General features: G+C 38.9%; 1 protein-coding gene across 2 annotated transcripts in view; it reads left to right on the plus strand.

Moving 5' to 3' along the window:
* The window catches only part of CCDC57 (coiled-coil domain containing 57), a 43,486-nt gene continuing 18,613 nt past the window's right edge, over positions 1–24,873 (plus strand). The window contains exons 1-6 of one of the 2 annotated variants that reach the window (XM_086624242.1): positions 1–21; positions 7,334–7,438; positions 13,034–13,234; positions 16,023–16,185; positions 20,181–20,367; positions 23,229–23,326. In XM_086624242.1, coding sequence (XP_086480368.1) covers positions 13,074–13,234; positions 16,023–16,185; positions 20,181–20,367; positions 23,229–23,326 — 609 coding nt within the window. In that variant the 5' untranslated portion in view covers positions 1–21; positions 7,334–7,438; positions 13,034–13,073. Of the gene's footprint in view, positions 22–7,333; positions 7,439–10,615; positions 10,640–13,033; positions 13,235–16,022; positions 16,186–20,180; positions 20,368–23,228; positions 23,327–24,873 lie in introns of those variants that run through there. The other variant, XM_086624241.1, reaches the window with a different exon arrangement.

Here is a 24,873-nt window from a genome sequence, read left to right on the forward strand (position 1 = left end):
CGAGAGCGGAAGGACGCGCAGGTCAGTGCCGGGAGGAGCCGAGCTGCGACTGGCCTCCTCCGCGGGCGCCATCAGAACGTGCAGCCATCGCCGCCGTGCCGCAGCCTGCCCTTCCGAGCTCCCGGCGCACCGCCCGCGCGTCTTGTGCCCTTTTCTCTCTCCGGGGACCAGCTGTGTTTCTGCATCTTTCCGGCTACTAAGTGCCCTCTAAATGCTGCCTCAAGTCCCAAGCGTTATCGTGTGCTACCGTGTGCGCCTCTCTGCTGCTTTCCTCTGCGGGACTTGCCCTCGGCAGTCTGCCTGCCGTCTGCTCGACCCTTTGGGCACTCTGTGAGACATCTCACCCCTCCTCCGGGGATGTACTTCCTGCCTGCTGGCAGTGCTACTGGCAGTGTTTTCTTTCAGTTCCACTCGATTATGTTTTTCTCTCCCTCTCTGCACTTAAGGTGTACAAACCTCTAGTCCTGGAGGGTGCTCTATCTCTGACTTGCCAGTATCATTCCCTTCCTCCATCCATGTGGCTGTCCCTTCCTGTCATCCCTGAGGATACTTACTCTAGGGGCTCTGTGTCAGTGTTTCTCGTGATGTGTTGCCCTCTATTTGCATTCCTGGACACTCTCTAGAATATTCTCAGTCCCAGGGGCAATTGTTTCTTCCCACCATACCTTGTCTTTTATTTATGCAGTGCCTTATGCCTCCTGCTCTGCTTTCTCTCCTACATAATGGCAGAGGCTGACATCAGACTATCATGTACCCTGCAGCATAGCCCACTCTATACTTTGTCAGAGGTTTGTCCCTGCTCAGTACCTGATATCCCAGGTTTCTCTGTTATTGGTCCTTTTCTTATCCTCAGCTTCTGCTATATTTTATCTATTCTGATCAGATTGTATAATGCACGGTGTATATTTACTGTTTTATATGTCTAACCTTACTTGTAAGATAAATAGCAAACCTGCTGCTAGCAGTAAAGAGTCAACACACAAGTGATGCTAACTTGTATCACCAATTGTCATTATTTTTTATTGAAACTGTGTTGACATGTTTTCCTTTTCTTTTTTGCAACAGTGCTAAGGTACTACTTCACAGTGTAGCTGTGGCCTATGCCGATTGCGTGTCTCATCATGACTTGCAGCACATAGCGAAACAGCTGTTTCAGATACTCAGATGGTCCTGGTTCTGTCTGTTACTGCTTCATCAAGAAAAACAGTTGTGGCTAGAGATACTTATACTGGCTGTGAGGCATTTTCTTTCTGATTCTATTTTCTGTAGTTTTGAAAGGAAGAGAAGCAATCCTGGTTTATTAGCTCTGCTGGTCTGTTATGCACATCTTATTCTTCATACAATAAGGATGTGTTATAAGGATAGCAAGGAAGAGAGAAGCAAGTACAGCTTCTTTGTCTTTTAAAGAAAATTCGAAAGCTTTACACCTCTGACAAATTGGGATTGTATGGAAGTCTGAAGGTTCTCAAGTATCACTCTGAAATGTTCTTCAGCATCACCTTGTTCTCCTTATTTGGTTGAAAATTGACTAGCTCACACATGGCATCTAACTTCTTGTTTTTGAAGTAGCATTTTAGTAGTAACAGTTGGGAAATCTCCACTGAATCAGATGTGCCAACCACTTTCAGTTGTGTGTCATTTATAGCCAAGCCATCATTTTCCGTTGGTAAAGAGGCTGATATAAGTCCCATTAGGCCCTTATGTGGGGGAACAGGAGTACCTATCCATCACTTCTTTCTAGATATGCTTGAAGTAAGTGGTTGGATTGTAATGGGTATCTGCTGTTCAGGTTGTACGGGCAAGTACTTGTAAGATGTTGTCTCTTACTTCTATGTATGCTGTTTCCTAAGTCATCTTTCAATGTCATCATATATAGGTTTGCTATGCTTCTTTCGACTGTAAGATATCCAGGCAATTGGGGCAATTTATATTTAAAATTACACTGTTGTTTCCGTTCTGGTCTGTATTGAAACTAACTTGCAATTGCAAATACTGCTGCTATCAAAGGCAACATGCTCCCTCCTCCCCTATTAAATTGCATTTCTAAGCAAAACAAATCTCTGTGATGGAAAGCAATGTTTTAAAATTACAGGAAGGCTCATTCATTCATATTTTTATATGATGTGAATGTTTCCCATGTTATGTGTAACCCAAACTCACCTCAGGATACCACTTTCCATTTACCAGTGCCATTAATCTAAATGAGATATATGGAGATAAAGAGGAAGGTTGTTTTTATAGGAGACTGTGTGGTGCCTTTTAATTTTATCATAATTGTAGAGAGAGATTGTAAAAGTATAATTTTTCTTAACTACCTCTTTCCAAGAAAAATTGTGACTTCAGTTTGATGATTTCAAGGAAGTAATAGGCTGGAGCTGTGCTGTGGTCTCGTTTTTGATTCCTTACACAAAGGTCTTGTCTAGCAATTTATTACTAATTTTAGCTAATGAACCATACGTCATTTTTTTAAAAAGCACTTACAAAAATATTTTGGTACCTTAATGTGTGTAGACTGAGCATAGTTTCTTTCAGTGCCTTGAGTCCAGAAAGCATCTCATAGGCCTTTTTCATCTTTAGTGTATTTATGATTGAGGTGGAGGGGGGACAGAAGACAGATTTAGTTAATCTTTTAGTTAAACAGTAGCTGAAAGGAAGATACAGAAAGAACAAATCTTTCTCAGCGTTGCATAGTATAGGCAGGGAGGTAGTACTGTTCGTGAATATTCCCAACAGTGACTTTTAAAAAAATATCTGTTTCTGCTTACCCAGATGAAGAAGATACTACTTATACTATTTTCTACATGGTAGCACGTTTTGAAGATAGCCAACAAGAAGCAAAATTTGAAGAGAAAACATAATTTTATTTTACGTGCCTTAGGGTTAAATATGAAATCTAGGCCAGCAGAACTGAAAGACCATCAGGTCATTGTGTCCTCTAGCAGTGTTTGTTACTCACCATACCTGGGAGGAGCAAGCTTGAATTTTTTTATCCTTGTCAAGTCCAACAATTGGACACTGACTTTTTGATCCTGGAGAATTAGAGTTCTCTAGTTTGTCTGTGAAGAAAAATGTTGTTTAAACTGTGGCATCCTTTAGCATAGAGATATTGCATCATGTTTGCTGATCTGGAAATCTCTCTTTCATTTAAAGAGATTAAAATGCCACTATTTGAAAGGCATGCTTGTCTGATTTGTTTTCTGCATCCCTGTGCTTATCCAGATGAGATTATCTATAACCACTGACACAGAATAATACTGTACAGTGAGAGAAGCTGTTTTAAATCTCTGGAGACGTCTGAACAGAGATTACCTTGTGTTTTGGTTGGTTTTTTTTTGGTTTTTTTTTTAAAAAAAAACAACCATGGTGCTTAGAAAGAATGTTTTTTCTTCTACAGAGTTTATAGATATAAGGCAAATATGGAGAATAAACAATAGGAAGAGTTGAACGTGAAGCAGGTAAAGGGTTTTACCAGTAAAAGCACATCCCCTATGTTGTTTATTTTCTTTTTAGTTTTAAAGATACAATTAGTATGTTACTGAAATACAGCTATTTCCTCATACCTGTTGGCCTTTCTGAAAAGTAACTTCAAGATGGACTTAACTGTGGACAGAACAGTAGCTTTGTAGTCTCATGAGTAATTCTGGGAGGAGAAGACAAATGGGACACAGCAGTTAATATTGTTGATATAAGAGAAGGCTGGACTGTGACTTGACTTCTCATAAATGTCTTCAAGAAAAGAGAAACGTGCATGCAGTTTATAGTGACTAAATCTTTTTATGCCTCTATTTTCAATCTGTATAAAGAAAGGAGAAAATTGTCTTCCAACTCCAAAATTTAGTGCCATACCTAGTTTGGGAAGTCTTATTCCAGGACAATGCAGGACTAGAAATAAAAGTAAATTCTGCTTCTAGAAGTGGCCAATGCCTGATGATCCAGGAAACTTTACAATTTAAATTTAGAATTCACTGGTAATTCATTATCAGCTATGCAGTAGATTAGGAGTGACAAGATACTTGATTTGTATTAGTTATCAGTCTTCTGTCAGCTCCTCTTTCAGATTTATAGTAGTGTTACAAAAAGAGAAAGAACTAAATGATCTCCTTTAATGGGAAGAAAAAGAAGGGAAAGAGCTACATGCTTGCCAGTTTCTGCGTCAAAAGAAAATTCTGCAAGATGTCAAAAAGCAACTCTAAGACACACATGAAAAATTTAACAAATTGAAAGAAGATTTTGTCTATAACCTAAGAATTTTAGAAGAGAGAGATAGAGTTAGAACACTATGATATCACTGTCACTCATCTGAAAACATCTGAAAATGCTAAACAGGCAGAGATTAGTGATCTTGGAGTGCAGCTGGGTAAAGTGGCACAAATAGTTGTCAAGGAGAGAAGCAAAAGATGCAAACTTCATTATTGCTATCGACAACACATTGAGGAACATAAATTAGAGCTGGAACAATTTTGCGGGTGAGATGTGAGTTCCTTAGAATAGTATGTCAAAAAAGAGAAATTTAGCTTTTCTAAGGTGTATTTAGATTGAGATAAAGCAGTAACATCATTCATACAGTAGAGAGCACTTTGAGCATGGAGATAGGGTTATCTATGCTGACAGAGGAACACCTAGAACATGAACAGAGTGAGGGCTAACAGAAGTGACTTGGACTGTCTTTACACCTCCTGTGTCTTGGTTTCCACAGTGACTTGTCTGATTTCTGGCAGCAGGTTAGAGAAAGGATAGCATTAAGTGAAAGTGAGGATGCTCTTAAAGATGCAGCGTGTCCCTACATAATTTACGAGGCTGTATGTTGGGGAGATTATATGACTGGGTGGAGGTGGAATGATTATAATGGAAACATAGTGTGGGGAGCAGAAACAGATTTGTCGGAACGAAATGCTTTTTCCTTGGGTGCTGGAACACCTCTGGGAAATTAGATGAATCTGAAAGTATTGTGATATGTCTCCTGAGTGTTATATCAATATGCACTTGTCTTCCGCATATGTGAGGAGACAAATGATAATGGTATCAACCATTGTCAGTAATATTATCTAAGGTTGCTAGATATTAGTTGCTGTATTGTGCTGTGGAATCAACACACGCAGTTCAGCCTTTCAATTATTTTAAGCTATTGCAAGCTAATCTTATGGTAGGAGTTGGATTTGTGCACTCTTAAATACATTTTGTCCTAGCTTCTCTGATAGGCCTCTGTGAAGGAAAAAAGTCTGTTGGGGCATATCCAGTCATAGGACCAAGATTTATGACTTAATACAAGCAATTAAAAGATGAAGATAGCCAAAGCAATGCGCTTATTTAGTTTGGCAGTTTTCGCTAATTTTTATTGTTCTGTATAGACTTCTAAACCTTGTGGCCAGGTGGGAGTAAATGTTTATTTCTTGAGATGTGTCTGCACATCATTCTTGTTTAATATAACTACAGTCTTCAGACATAACAGTATCTTTGGGATTAATCTGTGTTTAAAATGGTAACTGCTGTAAAGTGTTCTGGTTTAAACTGCATTTATAATGTCGAGATGGCTGGATAAGTTTTAAATAACTTTTTTTAGTTATAAGAAGTGATCTGGACATGACTCTGAAATTCTTCGATGGTCAGTGGCTGATCGATGTTACTATGGTTCTGGAGCATATGCAAATTCATTTAAAGCCGGGTCAGGATTTTTGTATGGAGCATAGCCTTTGGGAATAGAAGGAGGAGTCTTTTACACCCAGCATTCCCTCTTTGCCAGGCTGAGCTGGATACTAATCACTGAGCAGTACAGCAGTTGTGATCTGCCTTGCCCCGGAGAGTTGTGGGATGAACAAGGTGGGTGTAAAAGGCCTGTCTAGACCACATCTTTCTTTATATTCAGATTAATTCAAGTGAAGTGTAAATTTAAAAGCAAAACCTAGCAGAATATGAAAGTGAATGTGTATTCAGCTGTTTGCAACTATGCAGTTTTAGTTTGCAGTTCTGTCTGTGTAGTTATTCTGTGATCGACCCTATCTAACCAAATGGCAGCGGTCGCTCAGCTACATAAAATAACTGTAATATAGAACTGAAAGTAATCAGAAGGTTGCAGAACTGCACAATATCAATCCAGGTCTGTTTGGCCATATAACAGGCTGTACCAAGCCTGTGGAGTCTGGCAGGGATGAATCCAAAGATTGAAAAGGTTCAGTGTATCCTTAGAGAACTCACTAGTCACGGTAGCAGTATCAGCTCTTTGGATTTGTTTGAAGTGCTGGCCTTACTGGTATTCTCCCACTGTATCTCAGAGAAACTTCTTTTGTTGGTAGCAAAAATACTGGGACGAGAGAAGGAAAAGATATGGAGCTGCTTCTATTTTTATACATATCTGAAAGCTCAGGTTTCTGCTAGGCAGCTCTTTGTGAGAAACGAGCCCACGGAAATAGATTTCATGTAGTTTATTCGGGGACAAAGTCAGTGGAGCAAAGATCACGGCGCTGGGTGCATGACTGTAGCCAGAGGTGCCGACACAATTGTCAGGGGGTGATTTATTCTATAAACCGTTACATGCTCATAAATGTTTTTACATACTCATTATTATCTCGGGCGACAGGGAGGAGATATTACAATTAGTATTTACATAAGTCCTCCTTACTCCCCCCCTCCCACCAGTCTAGCGCAGTTTGTCCTGGTGGTCGTCCCAGGAGTCGGTGTGGATGAAGTCAGGAGTCTTCATCAGCGTGAACTTTTCACCATGGATGAAGTCAGGAGTCTTCATAAGCATGAACTCCTCCTCTCCCCTCTGGTTCCAGCTGGCTTCAGTCCGTCACTTTCTTCTCTCGAGTAGGGAGTTTACCATGCAGTCCCTCAGCTTCTCACCTCTGGCAGGGAGCTTACCGTGCTCAAAGACTTACAATGTACTTTCCACCGCTCTGGGGGATTGTGTCTATTTTTTTATTTTAACTGTAAGTGTCCTTGTTATGCAGTCTTAATTAACTCTAGGCGAAAGCAAAATGTTTTAACCACTTCCTTACTTCTCACACCTTGTTTTGCAATTTCTTCTTATGTAACAGAAACTCATGTGTGGAGGAGGAACTCTGTTATATTTAAGTGAAAGTCTTGCACTACTTTTCAGGAGATGCTCAATATTTCAGACGCAACTTTTGAAGCATAGTTTTGAGAAGTGGCATATACTATCATAATTGTTTTCAACTGACTTAAGAAAAAAAAATATGGTGACTGTTTCTTTAGGAAATTATAGCATCTTATATTTATAGTTATGTGTTCTTGTTCAAAACATTTTACATATGCATGCCTCATGATGTCACCAGAGATGCTCTTTAATGTAAATTTGTTTTATTTTTGTTTATAGCTCTAGGAACAGTCATATAGATAATCAGCATGAGCAGCATGTGAACCTGGAACATCACATGGAGAGAAGAATCCAGGAAGTGGAAGGAGAGTTTGTCTGAAACAGGTATAAGAATACGAAGAGACAGGGTTGTATTGCTGCAGTTCCAGCAATCCTTTAATCAATTTTTTTTAATTATTATTAGAATGTTCTGATTTAACATTGCTGTAGTTGTGTAAGCTTTTAATTTTTGCTCTTTTTTGCTTAAATTGATGAGATTTGTAATGACAGTTCAGAAAATAATGCACTACTTGGGTAGTAACTGCTGCTTTGCTTGTCTGGCAGCTACCCCTTGTAAGGAACTGTTAAGAATGTGTTTAGTAATCTGAGATCATGTAAGATTATTTTATGTAGACTGCACACTGCTAAATTTATTAACCTTGAAACTGCAGGAAAGGTCAGCATCTAGAAACAGAAGCAGCCTTAGGCAAGATGGGTGAATGTACGATGTTTATCATACTCCTCATTACAAGGCTTTTTTTTTTTCCTACTTCTGTCTCTTTTATATTGCTATCATTTCATCATAAAAGGATAATCTTACTAACAGTGAAATTTCACCTTTAACTGTGATACCTTAGGGGGGCATTATACCACCTCTCTATATATTACAAACTTTTAAAGAACAACAAAACCTTCCTTCTTTGTTTTTGTATGAAAATGTATTTGATATTAAAATGACTTTAAATTATTTACATATGAATGTGTTTGATCATTGGAACTAGAATAGTTAGGTTTTGGCCTGTCAACCAAACCAATGTATAATGTAAATGGAAGTGGTAAAAAAGATTGTTAGGCAGTTAAGTCTTGCATCCAATACCTGTCAGTCCCAATCTCACTGCCCATAGTATAGTAGTCCTGCTAAAATAACCCGTCTTCATCCAGGATTCTTTTACCTATGTGCTCCGCAAAGACAGTTTATGAACTTACCCAAAGGAGTATCAGCACTTCTCACTTGAACAGTACTTGGTAACTGGCTTGATTTAGAAGTTATCTTTGTATGTTGTGTGGTTCAACTGATTAACTGCTGTTCCGCCAGCATAAGGGCACATCACCTAATACACGCTATTTCTCTTAACTTTTTTTTTTCTCCTCCAGTGTGATATCTCTGTTTATGACTTACAACTAAAGAAGCACATCTTATGTGCTTTGCATCTTATTACTTTCTCAGTCTAGGCGTCTGAATGACCGTTCAGTGCAACAGTTTAATTTCTGGAAAATCCCTGGCTCCCTTATGAACAGTTTTTCATACACTTATGAAACATAGCTGTTGTGAAGAATGAGTTTCACACTTCTTCAGGGTGTCTTCACCGATGTCTTTAATTTCTGTGCATCGCACTCTGAATAACTCGAAATGTTACTTTGGAGAAATTTCCCACCAGAGTGACCACTATATAGGCTGTACTGTTCTTACTTGGGATTGAAATTTAAAGTCCTCTAACAACAGATTTTTGTTTTCCCAAATATGACTAACAATATGACTGTTTTGATTATTTTCCTTTAAATTAAAATTCAACAGCTCTACAGGGCGGGGTGAGGGAAGTCTTTCCCATAGCTTCTTATCTCCCAGCAGCCCTCTTGTCACTTTATCTCCAGAGTGCAAAACATGGTAATATTTTTCTGACCACTTTTCAGTAAGGCTATAGTTTCTTAGGTTTTTAGTAGTTCTGCAAGTATTCACTTTAAAAGCCTCTTGACTGCAGCCAAAACTTTCCTTTGTAATAGTAGTGAATTGTTTTGCTTAACTTAAAAAACAAAACAACACTTACAAGTCTCTATGATTAAACTCTTGACTACAAGTCTCTATGATGTACCTTAAAAACCTTTCTTTCCTACACAACAACAACAACAAAAACCCAAGCCAAAACAAAAACCCCACAACTTGTAGCACTGTGGAGATACGGCACTTTTCTGCTTCTCTAAAAATTAAAAGAAAGTTCAGCTATTTGTGTAATGTGTAGTCTTTGTATTACAAATGCTCAGATGTCTGTAAAGGAATTGAACTGTAATATCTGTAAGGTGTTTTTTTTTTTTTTTTCTTAAAAAAACCCACCTTTGTTTCTTTTTTTCATTTCCTCTGTGGTTATGGAATCTGGTCTTATTTTGCAAAGGATACCATTTGGCTGATGTGTTTCTTTAAATGTCCCTTTGCTGTATAAGTCGTGTTAGGGGACCTACCATAGGCCAGATGATCGATTTCATTCAGCACATTCTGATCTTATTAGAGCAGAGAAAGATTATGGAATGGTTAAAGCCCTTGTATAGTGTTTAAGAGAGCCTGTGACAATACAGTGTTTCCATCAGTACCATTGTACTAATGTTACTCATCTGTTGCTCCCCTTGAAGGAACTGCTAGCCGAATTTGATGCAGAAATAAAAAAGTGAGAATGTGGGTTTCAAAAGCAATTGAAATGGGTAACTTGGTTCTATCCCATGAAGTTAAGCTAGTTTATTTTTAAGCTGTTACCCTTTACTCACAGAACAAATAATCTCAAGTCATTCCTGTGTGAAGCACATGAAAAGATGACTCTGTTGTTGTTGCTTGTTTTCCTCCACCTATGTATTGAAGTAATTGTTTCCAGGATAGCTTGAAGGAGTGTGTGTGATATGCATCTGAATTTCATTCACAGTGACTGAATTTTTTCCTACACAACCAAAACTATATATAGATCTTTGAAAGGCCTGTCTCATCCTTCTAAGGATAGTAATGAGAAATTCGCTCTTCCAAAATCTATATTCTCTGCATGTACAGTCTTTGCTAATCATCATGCAACATTACTTGGATGGTTCTCTGGTACCTGTAGTCACTTGCTTCAGTAGTGGTTTAACTGATAACTTAATAATTCAACAAACCAAGGTATATAGGTAGAGGGGGGAAAAAACATCACGTTAAACCAACAGTTAGCATTGGGAAAAGGAGACAAGCTTTCAGAAAGAGGGCTTGTATGTCTAAAAGATTGCCAGCTTTTTCCAGCTGTGTTGATTTTTGTCTAATAAAATAAATTACTTCTACCTACAACCTTTACCTTGCCAAAGGCTTATTAGGGTAGCAAAAGGTTTCCTGGCCATTAGTGGCATCCCTGGATTCCTGCATCTTGAATGTTGACAAAAATGGAGTTTAGTTTCTGATTTTGTTTTCTTGCCTTGTCTTAGGCCTTCTTTAAAGGACACTGCTGTCTTATTGCAGTCTTGACTATGAAGATTGCATAACCAACTGCTGTTGACTGAGTATGAACAAAGGAACTGCAACTGCATGTATATTTTTTAAATGTAAATTTGCACATGCTGCTTACTCTATGATATGCAGTATAACTCTGATAGTACTTCAGAATAAACCTTTGTTGTTTGCAATTTTCAGGCTTGAGTGCTTGATTAGATCTTATTATACTGTTTCAGGCTCTCATACTGCTTGCAGCTGCATCTGAATGTAATAGCTGTCGGTAGGCCTCGTGCGCTAGATGCTATTAAATATTTTTTATGATACATATTGTCCATATTGAGTTATGTATTGTATATATTTTTATATAGTTGTATATTTATATGTATTTATTTAATATCTATTTATTTAATATATATACTTATATGTGTATATATATTATTTGCATCTTAAATGGTGGTGGAAGTGTTGAGCAAGGGAAGGAGAGGTCATCTGCAGTCATTTTTCCCATGTATTATGAGGCCAGCTGCAGGGGAAGCCAAGAAGTCACTGAATAAAAAACTGTGTAAAAGGAACTTTAGGCAGCGATAGGAAGGGATAGTGTGCAGGGTTAGTGTAGGTAGTAGACATAGGAAGAGATATTTAGCAGTAATATGGAAGTAGAAACCTGAATAACAGCAGAGCTTATGGGAAGGATGTTTTAAAGTGCTTTGTTAATCTAATGCTTATACCGTGCAAAATGTTACTTACAAATTGAAAAAAAAAAACCAACAAAAAAAACCACAAACCAACAACCAAACAAAAAGAACCAGCCCTCCCCAAAAAAACCCACCTCACAACTTTCTATACTATTTTGTTTGTTTCCGGAGCCTATGCTAACACTTCAACTGTATAAGGGCTCTGGACCTCTTAAAAATTACGTTGTATCAGGCTCACATTAGAATTCTTAAGTCTTATTCTCCTCCTTCTTAAGGTGGAGCTGCTGACCAGAGAACTGGAGACCCTCAAAGAAACTGGAGTGCAAACACTAGAATCACTGCAAATAGCAGAAATGTTTGATTCCAGACTGGAGAAAAAACAATTTTATTGCTGTGAAACATGCTTGGTATTGTACAATTTTGATTATGATCAAAATAAACTGCTTTTCACAGACTACAACTCTGCAACACTTTCACCTTACTCTTCTTCACATACTTTTACTTTAGCAACAGCTTGGGATAGTGCATGTGAATTAATTGATCTAGTAATATAGATTGTTACAACAGAAAGAGGTAACCCTTTGTGTGAAATATTTGCTGAGTCGCATGGATTCAGGTTAATTCTGCTACATTCTTTTTGGATATAACCTGTTTCACTTTAAAAATAAAATTTTATGTTAGAAGTTTTAATGGTTCAATGGCACTTTCTGCCTTTACTGAAAAAAGGAGAACCTCTTCCAAGCAGTTAATATAGTGAAAAAACTTAGTTCATCCCACTTCTAGAGTATGAGGCTAGTTTTGGTGTCTCATATTTCACACACTTGATTTCAGTCCAGTAAATCCAGTTGTGTTCAGTCACAACTTTATACTTTCTCAAGCAGCTACAGGCAGATTGTGAATATAGTGACAGAAAATAACTCATTCAAACTGGAGTACTTTTGGGGGGTTTATCTTTTTTGTTTTACTCATCACTGGTTCAGACTTAAGAAATAAGACTTACTCAATAGTTAAATTTCTGTTTCTTCTCTTTAATTCTTTATATCCAAAATTTAAGGTATGTTTTGAAAATTTATATGCAGGCTAATTTCAGGGGGTAAGAACATTATACAACTATTACTTGCATGTCTCTTTTTTTACTTCTAGATTTGACTTTTCTATAGGCACAATTCAGTGGTCTTTTCTTCTGACAACTCACTTCTGTCTTATTTTATACCTGGTCTCTATTTTTGTGTGAGTGCATGCTCAGGAAATTGATCTGTGAATGAAAACTGAATATTCAAGGAAGCATTTGTGCTCTTTGGATTCCTACTGTCTCTTATTTGGGCCACCTGATCATTGCTGTCTTTCAGTTGTTCAATAACTGTGAAGAGTATTTTCGTGTATGGTAAAAGAGTATGTTGAATGGAGTAGTTCACCTGTTAATATAGCTTCTCTATGAGTCGTCTTAAAAAAAAAAAGTTAATTTTTAGGATTACCCTGATTCCATAATTAGGTGAAATACTGTTTTTCTTTGTGCTAATCGCGAACTTAAAGTTCTGTGATAAATTTGAGTGAAACTCTCTGCAGTGCTATAAGAAGGATTTAGCCCCGGTCCTAAGTCCAGCTAAATAGTGGCATTCTTCGTGTGAAAAAACAAGCACAAAAAACCTCCACTGGCAAGCAGATATTGATTTCTATGTCCACTGTTTCTGACAATCATTCTTTGAATTTGCTGGAACAAAATTGATAAGAAAGTAAATCAACAGCTGTAAAATAATGTGCTTGTGTTGCTTGAAACCTCACCTTATTCTGTCTCTCTACGTCTTCTAGGCATGAAGAGCTAGCTCATGCTGCCAAGGGAAAGGGTGCAATGCCAGCTTCAGTGAAAGAAGCCCAAGTCAAACAATTTAAAAAGTTGAAGCAACAGATTAGAGAACTGCAGATGAGACGCAAAAGTCTGGAAATAGAGCTATGCAGAAGAGAATGGAGTCACAGTGCTTTTTTAAGAGAGAAAGATGCTCTTATTAGAAAGTGAGTGACTTTATTTTTCTTGTTTCATAAGCTGTGATGAAAGAAATTCAGAACATCATACTTATCAGTTTTGTGCCCAACTTATTTCTGTGAGAAGGTCACAGTAATTCATGGTTAAACAGATACTACACCTGGAGTACTGTGTCCAGTTCTGGTCCCCACAATTGAAAAAAGACACAGATGGACTGGAGAAGGCCACAAAGATGATTGAATGGCTGGAGAACTTTGCTCTGTGAAGAAAGACTGAAGGAGTTGGGTCTTTTCTCCCTAGAGAGGGCTCGGGCAGACCTCATTACAGTCTTCTAGTACATGAAGGGCAGCTACAGAGAGGATGGAGGCTCCCTCTTCATGAGGAGCTGCATGAAGAAGACAAGGGGTCACAGGTACAAGTTGCACTAGGAGAGGTTTCATCTCAGTGTAAAGAAGAATTATTGGTTTTTACAGTGAGAACAATTAAATCACTGCAACAACTGCTCTAGGGACATGATAGAGTCCTCATCACTAGAAGTTTTCAAGACATGGTTGGACAGGGTACTAGATAATCTCATGTAGGCTCCCTTTGCCATGAAATGTTGGACCAGATGATGTTTCCAACCTGGAATGTTGTGTGTTGCATGTGTATTATTGCAACAAAATTTGTAGCAAAATCTCAATATATGCATGTAAACATTAGTTTTATGATGGACATAATCAAGAAACATCTCCTCAAGGTTTAACAAGAAAATGAGGTCACATGGACAAGGAAGTATCTAGGAGCCTAGAGAAGGAACAACACACCAGAAGAAAAGAACTTCTTTCATAGCCGTTCTAGAAAGAGGCAGCTGTCAGTCCAGGAAGGCTACTGGAAACTAAAGAATTGCTTCGGTGGCCGGCATCTTGTATGACTGGAAATGCATTTACAATATGTATTTGGCTCATGAAAAAGTCCCTCTCAGCTGCTAATTAAAAAAAAAAAAGTCATTGAACAGTTTTGTGATAGATTGGTTTGGATTGGAAGGGACCTCAAAGATCATCTGGTTCCAACCCCCCTGCCCTGGGCAGGGACACCCTCCCTTACACCAGGTTGCCCAAAGCTTCATCCAACCTGGCCTTGAACACTTCCAGGGATGGGGCAACCACAGCTTCTCTGGGAAACCGGTTCCAGTGCTACGTCACCCTCAATGTTAAAAATTTCTTCCTTAGATCTAATCTAAATCTCCCCTCTTTCAGTTTAAAGCCATTGCACCTTGTCTTATCACTATATACCCTTGTAAAAAGTCCCTCTCCAGCTTTCTTGTAGCCCCTTTAGGTACTAGAAGGCTGCTATAAGATCATCCTGGAACCTTCTCTTCTCCAGGCTGAACAACCCCAACTCTCTCAGCCTGTCTCCATAGCAGAGGTGCTCCAGCCCTCGGATCATCTTTGTGGCCTCCTCTGGACCCTTTCCAACAGGTCCTTGTCCTTCTTATGTTGGGGGCCCCACAGCTGGACGCAGTACTCTATGTGGAGTCTCATGAGAGCAGAGTAGAGGGGCAGAATCACCTTGCTCAACCTGCTGGCCACACTTCTTTGGATGCAGCCCAGGACATGGTTGGCTTTCTGGGCTGCAAGCACACATTGCTGGCTCATGCTGAGCTTCTCATCAACCAGCACTCCCAAATCCTTCTCCTCAGCACTGCTCTCAATCCATTCTCTGCCCAGACTGTACTTGTGCTTGGCATTGCCCCAACCCATGTGCAGGACCTTGCACTTGGCCTTGTTGAACTTTGTGAGTTTCACACAGGCCCACCTCTCCAGCCTGTCAAAGTCCCTCTGGATGGCATCCCTTCCCTCCAGCGCGTCCACAACACCACACAGCTTGGTGTCATCAGCAAACTTGCTGAGGGTGCCCTCGATCCCACTGTCCATGTCACTGACAAAGATGTTAAACAGCACCGGCCCCAATACTGACCCCTGAGGAACACCAAAATCGCATCACATGTTTCATTAACTGTCTTAAGCAAGAATATATTAACATGGAAGGAGGATTGTTCTTGTATGTAGACTTCATTGTCGTGCTAGAAACAGTCCAAGATTCTTATCTGATTGAGATTTCTAAGGAGTCTACCTTTAAAGAATTTCTATTTCAGTCAATGTATGGACAGGAAGAGAAGTTGAGGGCACAGCTGGCCAAGTTCCAGAAAGATGCACAGTGTTAAATAAGACTAAGACTTTATCTCAAGTGACATTTTCAATCTATCTTAAGTGTGCCCTGAAGTCTTGACAGCTTTGTGTTTTAAAAGCTCCGTCATATGACAATTGAACTTGTCTTGAAAGCCTTTAAATTCTGAATATGAGGTTTTGTCTCATTTTGTGTACCTCCTATCTCTTCTCTTTCTGCAGTGTGTTTTCAATGTATGTATATGCAGCAGTCTTTGAGCTTTGAAATTTTACCCTGACAATCTAACGATTTTAATTCCTAGCTCTTTTGTACCTCATTTCCGTTATTATCAAATCAGAAACATGCTGTGGATAGTATTGCTGAGAGCAGTATTGGTGGTGAAGAGCAGTTTATGCCGCTTTAGCTGAGCTGATGTCCAAAGCTGATTCTAAATACCCTTACAGATGGACCCTAGGAGACTGCTGAGCTCTAAGCAATTAAAATACTTTGTCCAGTAAAATATTTAGAGTGAGATAGAATAAAATAGATAATTTGGAAAATAGAACAAGGAAAGAAGATGAGGACAGCAAACAAGGCTGAGATTTAAAAAACAAAAAACAAAGACAAAACATCCTGCTGAAATCGACAACTTTGCTCTCTGTATTGTAGGTATAAACAACAACTGTCTCTGGCAGCTGAGAGAGAATGGATTCTGAAACAGAGTAAAATGCAAGCAGAACTGAACTGGCAGCAGCTCTGTGAGAATGCTGAAAGTAATTGGTATCAGAAATCAGAGGATCTAACACAAAGTCTGTCTTCAGCCAGAGAGCAGGTGAGAATATCAAATCAACGCTGTTTAGGAACCATCTGTTGCATAGAGACGTATGGAGTTTTCTCACCATGGTGTTTCTGACATGACAGCTTTATGGGACTTGTTTTCACAGGGTGACTTGTAAGCAGTTCACCTGTTTCATATGTTTAGTTTGAAATACAGACATATGTACTCTGGAATACACATAGATTAGGTCTCACAGGCTTCCATATGGCTCTGATCCATTACTCACTGGCAAAACGAGCACGCTGAATGTAGATTGTTGCTCCAAAATAGGACAATGGCACATCAGAATGGGAAGAATTAATTTCTGGAATATTCCTGAGACTCTATATTAGTCGCAATTCAAGGTAGATTTTAAAGTTGTAAAGTTAAAATTTCAAGGCAGTGCTTCAAAATACTAATTTGTCAGCTGTTTAAAATAATGTCTTTTATTTTAGTATCACAAAATAGTTTCCCTTTTATTGCTACTTATTAAAATACATGTATTTTTAAAAACCCATTTAAAATTGCAAACGTAATGCTGATTTGAAGTCATACTGAAGGATAATGCATTGTCTTTTGTAAAAGAATGAAAGTAAGGAGTGTGCTGCAGTGCGCCCTACTGGGCAGCTGCAGAGGCTCAACAGTGAGCTACGGGTGTATTACCAGAGCTTGCTGATAAGAAAATGCAGTGTTAAGCATGTCAAGCCTAGCGGTTTCTGAATGCAGGAAGTGTTGTATTCAGAAATATATTTCCTGAAAACAATTTTTATGATAAATTAGACAAAAGTAGACTGCTAGCAAAAACTACAGAGCAAGTTGCTTTTCCAATTTAATTTCAATCTGAACTGATTTTCAAATTGATCATTTAAGTACCAAGAGAACCAGGGTTGGGGAGGGGGTTCTTCTTTTACTGTTCACATTCACTGTTGTCTTCCACTGTAACTGACTGTTACTGTTGTTGGCAAGACTTTGTTTTCAGTGTCACACTTTTCTATTTTGATATACTCTGTCTCTGGTTTGCACTTTCGGCCTGTAGGATAAGCAGTACTCATCTCAGCAAAACCATTTTTGTCTCTGATTTATGTGAAGGGCCATTGTTTAAAAAACAAATAAACAACAAAAAAAAATCTATTATTCTGAACTAGAACCTTTTCTCTTAATTTTTCTGTACAAAATGAATTATAAACAAACAGGGGGAAAGTGATTCTAAGTTTAAAATAGATTCATAGATTCATAGGTTGGAAAAGACCTTAGAGATCATCAAGTCCAACCGTCCTTAATCTCCATTAAACCATATCCCTAAGTAGATCATCCACCCTATTCTTAAACACATCCAGGGATGGGGACTCAACCACCTCCCTGAGCAGCCTATTCCAGTGGCTGACAACCCTTTAGATGACATTTGTGTCAATTAGCCTTTTTAAAGAAGGAACAGTATGTTGACTAGCCTCTGGTTCAAACAACTGAGGCAAGAAAGGTTTAAATACACTCTAGTACAGTATCTTCAGCGTACAGATCCTTTCTTCAGATTGGTCTGAGACCCCATGAGGGTGCTAGAAATATTGCAGTAGTCATTCTTGGCCTTTAATTAAGCAACAGATATGTGAAACACACCAACCTGGAAAATCTTGCTTGTAGCTGATCTTGAGTGTGACTTAGGTCATGTCTGCCTAACTGGAGCATGCTAATAATACCATACAAGTGCATAGATAAGAAAAGATTGCTTACAGTAATTCTGGATGATTATGTGGTCTTCTGTCTAGACCATTTTCCACTAGCAAAAATCTGGAATAGTTGTATTTCTGGTTCAAACTGCAGTGATTGGTGTGTATGTTATAGGTTGAGATGAAGTTCTGGGCCCCAAAATTCGGAACACACTTGGGTAAGGTATTGATACCTGCTGATGCCTTTCCCTTCATGCCTTTTCAATCTCTCTTTTCCCCTCTCCTCGCCTGAACAGCCTTGGAGAATTTGTAAAAGCAGAATAAAGATTATCCTCATCTTCTGCATACCCTGTACTGTTAGGGCAGAAAGAGCCACAGGAGAAAGAGGCTGTAGGGCAGCTGTTGTCTTTATGACAGGGAAATTTAATTTGAAGGCCATTAGCATTCCAGATCACACTTTCAGATGACACTCACAGATGGCAACTGAGGGAACTAGGGAATGATGGAGAAGACAGAAAAGGAGTAGTGTTTGAGGCTGTGCAAGGCATAAATGTTGAGACTGACTATTTTGCTGACACGTGTCCTATGTGCAGGGCCTCATGGATTGCCTTGCCCTCTCAAGAGGCAGAACTGCTATTTTGCAACAATTTACGGTTAGGGTTGAATACCAAGAAGCATATTTTGGGCTCAGAAACATAAATTAACAACATTCAATACAAATATTCCAAACACATTAGACGGTCTTTTCCCAAACATCTAGTCTGGATGGTCTGTGAAATAAGATTGATTTAGTGACTGTAGGAGTGTATATTCCACAACTGCATGGCTTTCTAATATTGCTGTAATGAGTAGTATCTGCATTTCTTAAATAGCTGATGACAAACGCTTTCATCAGCTAGAGAGGATTTTACAGGGGTGGAATCTAAATCCTGCATTCTCTGTTTGGATGAAACCACAGTTATAATACACTGCCATTGGTCTAAAGAAACTTCTTTTTAAATGTTCGCAGTCACATTTTGAATAAAGAAAGAGCAGAAATAAATAATGTCAGGACCATAATATCCTGATTCTTATATCCCATTGATCCTACTAGAATTTTTTCTGAAGATTGTACTGGAATTTCAAGTGACCAGGAAACATGTTTTCTAATCAATATATATGTGTTTGAGGGTTTTTGTCACATCTGTTTTTCCTTTTTCTTCTCTCTCCCAAACTTACAAATTTGGAAATTGAGGTGGCACATGAGAGGAAGCGTTTCCATGTTTGTTCTTTTTCTTATATTTTTACTAAACATACGTTGCTGACTATTGTCAAGAGTTGGATTCTGGAGCTAGAAACATCTGGTTTAAAGCAGTTCTTAAAGTTTGTGATCTAGAACATTTCACATTCTTGTGCTGATTAGGCCGTCGCTTTATTCACACAGGAATAGCTTTCTAAACTAAATTTCTAAGGTAATCTTTAAGGCTTTGTGCAGCCCATGGAGAAAACACTGACCAATTCCCCTTCAAAAATTTGAGAAGTAGAATGATTCTGGGATGTATTATTCTATAAGCAAGCTGCTCATATTTTACTAATATAAATTAGGGTTTTTACGGTAGTTTAAGCAGCTTTGGCAAGCTGGGTTTTGTCAGCCTCTTCAGTTCTAGAAGTCCATAAGAATGACATTTACTCATCAGTTCATACTTCCACCAAGTATCATTCCAAAAAGTCAGGCCTCAAGGCCTTTGTGAAGCCAGAGCTTCAGTCATCATCTGAACAACAAATGTTCCTTTTACGTTGTTTGCTGTTAGCTTATCGGTAACTAATGCGCAAATTTGCTACTTATTTTAGAATTGAACGGCTTAGAGGTTTTCTGGATGTTGTCCATTGTCCAGTTTGTCTAGATGTAATCCATACACTCCTTTCACTTTTCCAGTTTAACAAAGGATGTCCAGCCTCTTTATGTTCTTGTGAACAAATGATCTCCAATTACACATTCAGAAATTAGCAAGTCAGACAAGGGACTGCTGCTGAACCAGAGGGTTCTTTAAGGAGATGGGTTACCCATGCATGGGAGAGATAGAGATAGCACACTTCAAAAAACAACAGGGATAAGACAGAGCCACCTCTGTGGCCATCCTCCTCCCCATCTGTGTGCCTTCCCCCATCTCAGATTCTCATCATAGTGCTTTTTTCCCTGGCAAATCCCCAGAATAACCAGATCTCTCCTTTTACTTCCTAGGGTTCTTTTCTCTCAAGTCTGTTCATGGCTTGAAAGTAATAGGATCGGTGTGTGTGGTGGTGTGGAGAGAATACATGTTGCTATTTAATGAAGGGTTGTTACAGAACTGTACTTTTATTTTACAGATATTTCAGTATGGTGATAAAAGTTCTCCAAGCAAAGATATTCCTACCTTGGAAATAAAAAAGCTGCAGGAGCAGAATGCCAACCTTCAGGCTGCTGTTGCACAAATGAGGAAAGAAATGGAGAGTCTTGATAAGCAGATGTTGTCCTCTCTTCCTCTGACAGAAAACAGACAGCTTGCAGAGCAAGGTGACAACTCTTGCTATGGAACTCTAAATTCAGTTTAGAGGAAGTGTAGCAGTCACAGTCATGACCTGTGAGGGCTACCCAAGACACGGGTGGGTAAAGATTGCGACTGTGGGATTCTCGGGATTCCACGATACACAAGCACACAGAGGTCTGAGATTCTGAGAACTTCTTGTATTACAGATTGGTACAAAACTATTATTAGTAAAAACAAATGCACACACACACTGTAAGTCACTACAAAATTACCACTAGGAAAGCAAATGTGTGTATATATTGTGAGAATAAAGCAAATATATGTATATTAGAAGTTATTACAGATTTCCAACTAGTGAAAGCAAGTGTATAGAATCATAGAATCACTGAATGGTTTGGGTTGGAAGGGACCTTTAAAGATCACCTAGTCCAAGCCCCCGCCGTGGGCAGGGACATCTTTCACTAGATCAGATTGCTCAAATCTGTCCAGCCTGACCTTGAACTTCCAATGATGGAGCATGAACAACTTTCCTGGGCAACCTGTTGCAGTGTCTCACCACCCTCATCATAAAAAATTTTTTCATTGGAGAGGTATTGTAGTCCTCTGATCATTTTCATGGGCACCTGCTTTAACAGGTCCATGTCTTTCTTACAAACCTTTACTTGTGCATGTGCCTATAAATATGTGAGGTGATACTGGTATGACACTCACCAAACCTCTCCCAGAAGTGGGACTGATCAACAAAAAAAAAAGTCTCACTTCAAAGGTGATCCACATCACTGAGGCTGGAGTCAGCTAGGTGTCCCCAGTGAGGGTCTGGTCTGTCCAGGAGATGGCCTGCAGGGAAGCTCTTGCAGAGAGGCTCATTTTGGGTAGGTAGTGAGTTACTTTTTATACCTTTCTGGTGTAGATCTGTAAGTGCGTATAGGGCATCAGTTCCAGGTGTAGTTGTTGATGACTCCTGTTTTCCTAGAAGTCAGTTCATTATCACAGTTTCTTTGTCCTGTACCCATCAAGCTTTCTTTGTTCTGCCTGCTATGACAGAGCATTAAGGAGATCCCCTTCTTGGTTAGTGTGTTTACTGGGTGGCCTTTGTGGTGGCTCTCAGGAAGCTAAAATTTTAAAACGTCTCGTTACTAGAAGTATATAATACTTCCAAATGCATCCCTTACCAGATATTGTCACCCATTAGTTGAGTGATTTTTAACATCTCTTAGAAACATTTCAGTATATCATGTCTTACACTTTCATTTTTATATTTTTCATTGTCCTTTACAGGAAAGTCAAAGTTGATAACATTAAAAAAAAAAAAAAAAAAAAACTGTGGAAGGTATGTCCATTACAACTAGATACATTTTGTAGTAAATTTCTGAAAATTTCTTAAGTTTGGTTTTAATTGGCTCTCATGAAGACTTGTTTCCAAACAAAACGACTTTTTCGTCATAAACATTCCTGTGACTTTTGGAAGCCTGGACAAAAGAGGAAGGGAAATCAACTATAACTTGGTAATGGAATAACCAGCTCTGATTTGTTTTGTTTTTTTAAAAAAGATGGGCAAAGTATAACTTTTTCAAGGTCATCTTTTACTTCTATGGAATAAATAGTCCTGTGTTTAGCACCTTTTACCAGTTATGTAAGTGCAGGTAGATAACTGATTTCTACATCTGTGTGCTTCATCTGTGTAAACATGTAATTTTTAATTGCTTCAAACTATTCCAGAGCCACTATGCATTGTTTTCTGTATTTCAGAAAAAATAAGATGGGTTTGATGAAAGGTATTTTGTTGTACCTGCTGTTTTGCTGTTGTTACACTTCTCTGTTTTAATTTTGCAGTGAGACTGGATCTGTGTGTTGCCAGTTTGCAGAATTAGTTTTAAACTGTCATTTGTACAGTAGAGTGGAATCACAAGCTAATTAAGTGTGCAGGCATTTTTAACAAATATAAGCATATTCTCACTTTGTTAATAATGAGACATTAATAACCTATTAAAATAAAACTTCTGTTAATTTTAAATTTAAAAAAAAAAGCAAATTCAAGCATAGTTTTTTGTCACAGGGAGCTAAAGTTAGTCCACTGTTTTTTGAAGATGTTATAGTCCAATACGTAAAAGATATGTAAAAGATTTACCACTGCTAGAGTTTAGTGGTAATTTTTTTTATTTTATTTATTTCATGTATTTATTTATTATAGATATATAAATAATATGATTTATTATATTATTATTAAATTTATTTATTATTATTAAATAAAATTTAAATAAATTTTAAAGTTAACTTCTCTCTCTCCAAGAGAAGCAATAGCCTTTTTTAGCTGATAAATATAAGTTGCCAGAAATGTATTATCCATTTTCTTTATGGCTGAAATACTTTAATTCAATGAACTTGGATGGTCGCTTCTGGTTTCCTGAAAGTCACTTGTTCTTTCCCTTGACTTGTCCACATACATCAGTATGTTCAGACTCACATTTTTACTGGAAGTAAAAAAAAAAAATAATTCCAGATTAACTTCCATTTATTGGTGATTTTTTCCCCTGTGATTGAAAGAAGCTACTGTGTTTTAATTATTCTTGTTATACTCAGTGTTGCCACTTTCCCAAGAATGATTAAATAATGAAGGATTGGAAGAAATAGAAACTTCTCTGTGCTCCTTACGCACGAACTGACCTTTCTAATGTGTCATCTCTGGCCACTTCTGTATTTTGTAGCTGACTGATGTTTGCCTGCTGTGAGATTATACTATTGTTTCTATTTCTTTAGCTCTGTTTACAATATATCTACTGAAGTGGTATACATGTATGTTAATGAGACGAAGTTCTGAAGCAGCTGTCGCTAAGATAGCCTAACTCTGTATAAATACATATACATTCATATTATACTTGTTTTTTAGGTTCATTGTGGAAAAATAATATTTCAACTGGCACCACATTGAGCAATATTGAAGTCAGCTCAACGAACTTGGATCATATAGTAAACCCAATGGAAAAGGTATGAAGTTTAAACTACCTAAAATATCTGAATGAACGTGTGTGTGTAATTAAATACATAGCACAGTATTTTTGTTTGAATAAATATTAAAAACTGAAGCAATATACGCTTACGTGGTCAGTTAGTAATGAGTGTAAGTTAGGTGAGAGCCAGCAATGATTTTTTCAGCCAAACTTACGCTCATTCTTTCTAGGGAAAAATTTTGACTAGTCATTCCCTGGCACAAGTCACCTCCCATCTTTCAAGCCCTTCTTGATTTTTTTTTTTTCACTTGCAAATTGTCAAACTACTGTGGGTCACCTCATCAAGTTTTTGCCCTCTTTCAGTTTAAAGCCATTGCCCTGTGTCCAATCACTACACATCCTTGTTAAAAGTCCCTCTCCAGCTTTGCTGTAGGACCCCTTCGGGTACTGGAAGGCTGCTATAAGATCAGCCCAGAACCTTCTCTTCTCCAGGCTGAACAACCCCAACTCTCTCAGCCTGTCTTTACAGGAGTGGTGCTCCAGCCCTCGGATCATCCTTGTGGCCCTCCTCTGGACCTGCTCCAGCAGCTCCATGTCCTTCTTATGTTGGGGACCCCAGAGCTGAATGCAGCACTGCAGGGCTGGGGGGGTGGTGGTGTCTCACGAGAGCAGAGCAGAGGAGCAAAATCCCCTCCCTCGACCTGCTGCCCACGCTGCTTTGGATGCAGCCCAGGATACGGTTGGCTTTTGGGCTGCCAGCGCACATTGCTTGTGTTGAGCTTCTCATCAACCAGCACCCCTAAGTCCTTCTCCCAGGCTGCTCTCGACGTGCCCCCCACCCAGGCTGTGCTTGGTGAACAGGGATGGAACTGTGGATGCTGTTACTGATGGGCTCTGACGAGAAGGTCCTGTGGAACCGTGGTTGGAGATAAGTAAGTTCACAGGTGGCGTCGCAGGCTCGATTAGGGGGTGAGTGGCTTTTCCTCCCAGAACGTGCCGTAACTGCCGGCTCGCGGGCTCGGTTCGCCAGGCGCCCGCTAGGGGGCGGGACGCGCGGCCGCGGCGGGCCGCTGGGGAGCAGCTCGGTGCGAGCGGCGCGAGTGGCTGAGCACGGGCGTCGGTTCGCGGCTGCCGCCACCCGTGAAGGAAAAGCTCACTGGCTCTGGGAGCGGTTTTGCTCAGCTCTAGGGTTACAAATGTCATTGCCATTGTGTTATCGTGAAGGGTAGGAACAGTATCGGCATTGAAGTGTGAGAGGTGTCTCTTGGAAAAATAATAAAGGAATTGAAAACTGGGACAAATATCTAATCTACATAAGGAGTAAGTCACTGTATGTTTTTCCCCTTCCTGTGTCCCAATGGTTTCATGATGCAGTAAACGGAGTCTAAAGTAAGGTAGGTTAAAATAAAATTTAAAAATAAGGGTTTTCCTCAAGTCATGTGTAAAATCTACCAGTATCTGTTTCATGCTTTAATCTTACTGTTAAGACTCACCAGTAACCATCTAAGTTCAAGAAAATGGAAATAATAGCTGAGTAATAAGCAAGGATGAGAGGTGCTGATTACATTAAAAGCTAAGAGCTTT

This window comes from Tauraco erythrolophus, chromosome 20 (assembly GCF_009769465.1).
Source record: "Tauraco erythrolophus isolate bTauEry1 chromosome 20, bTauEry1.pri, whole genome shotgun sequence".
Taxonomy (NCBI): domain Eukaryota; kingdom Metazoa; phylum Chordata; class Aves; order Musophagiformes; family Musophagidae; genus Tauraco; species Tauraco erythrolophus.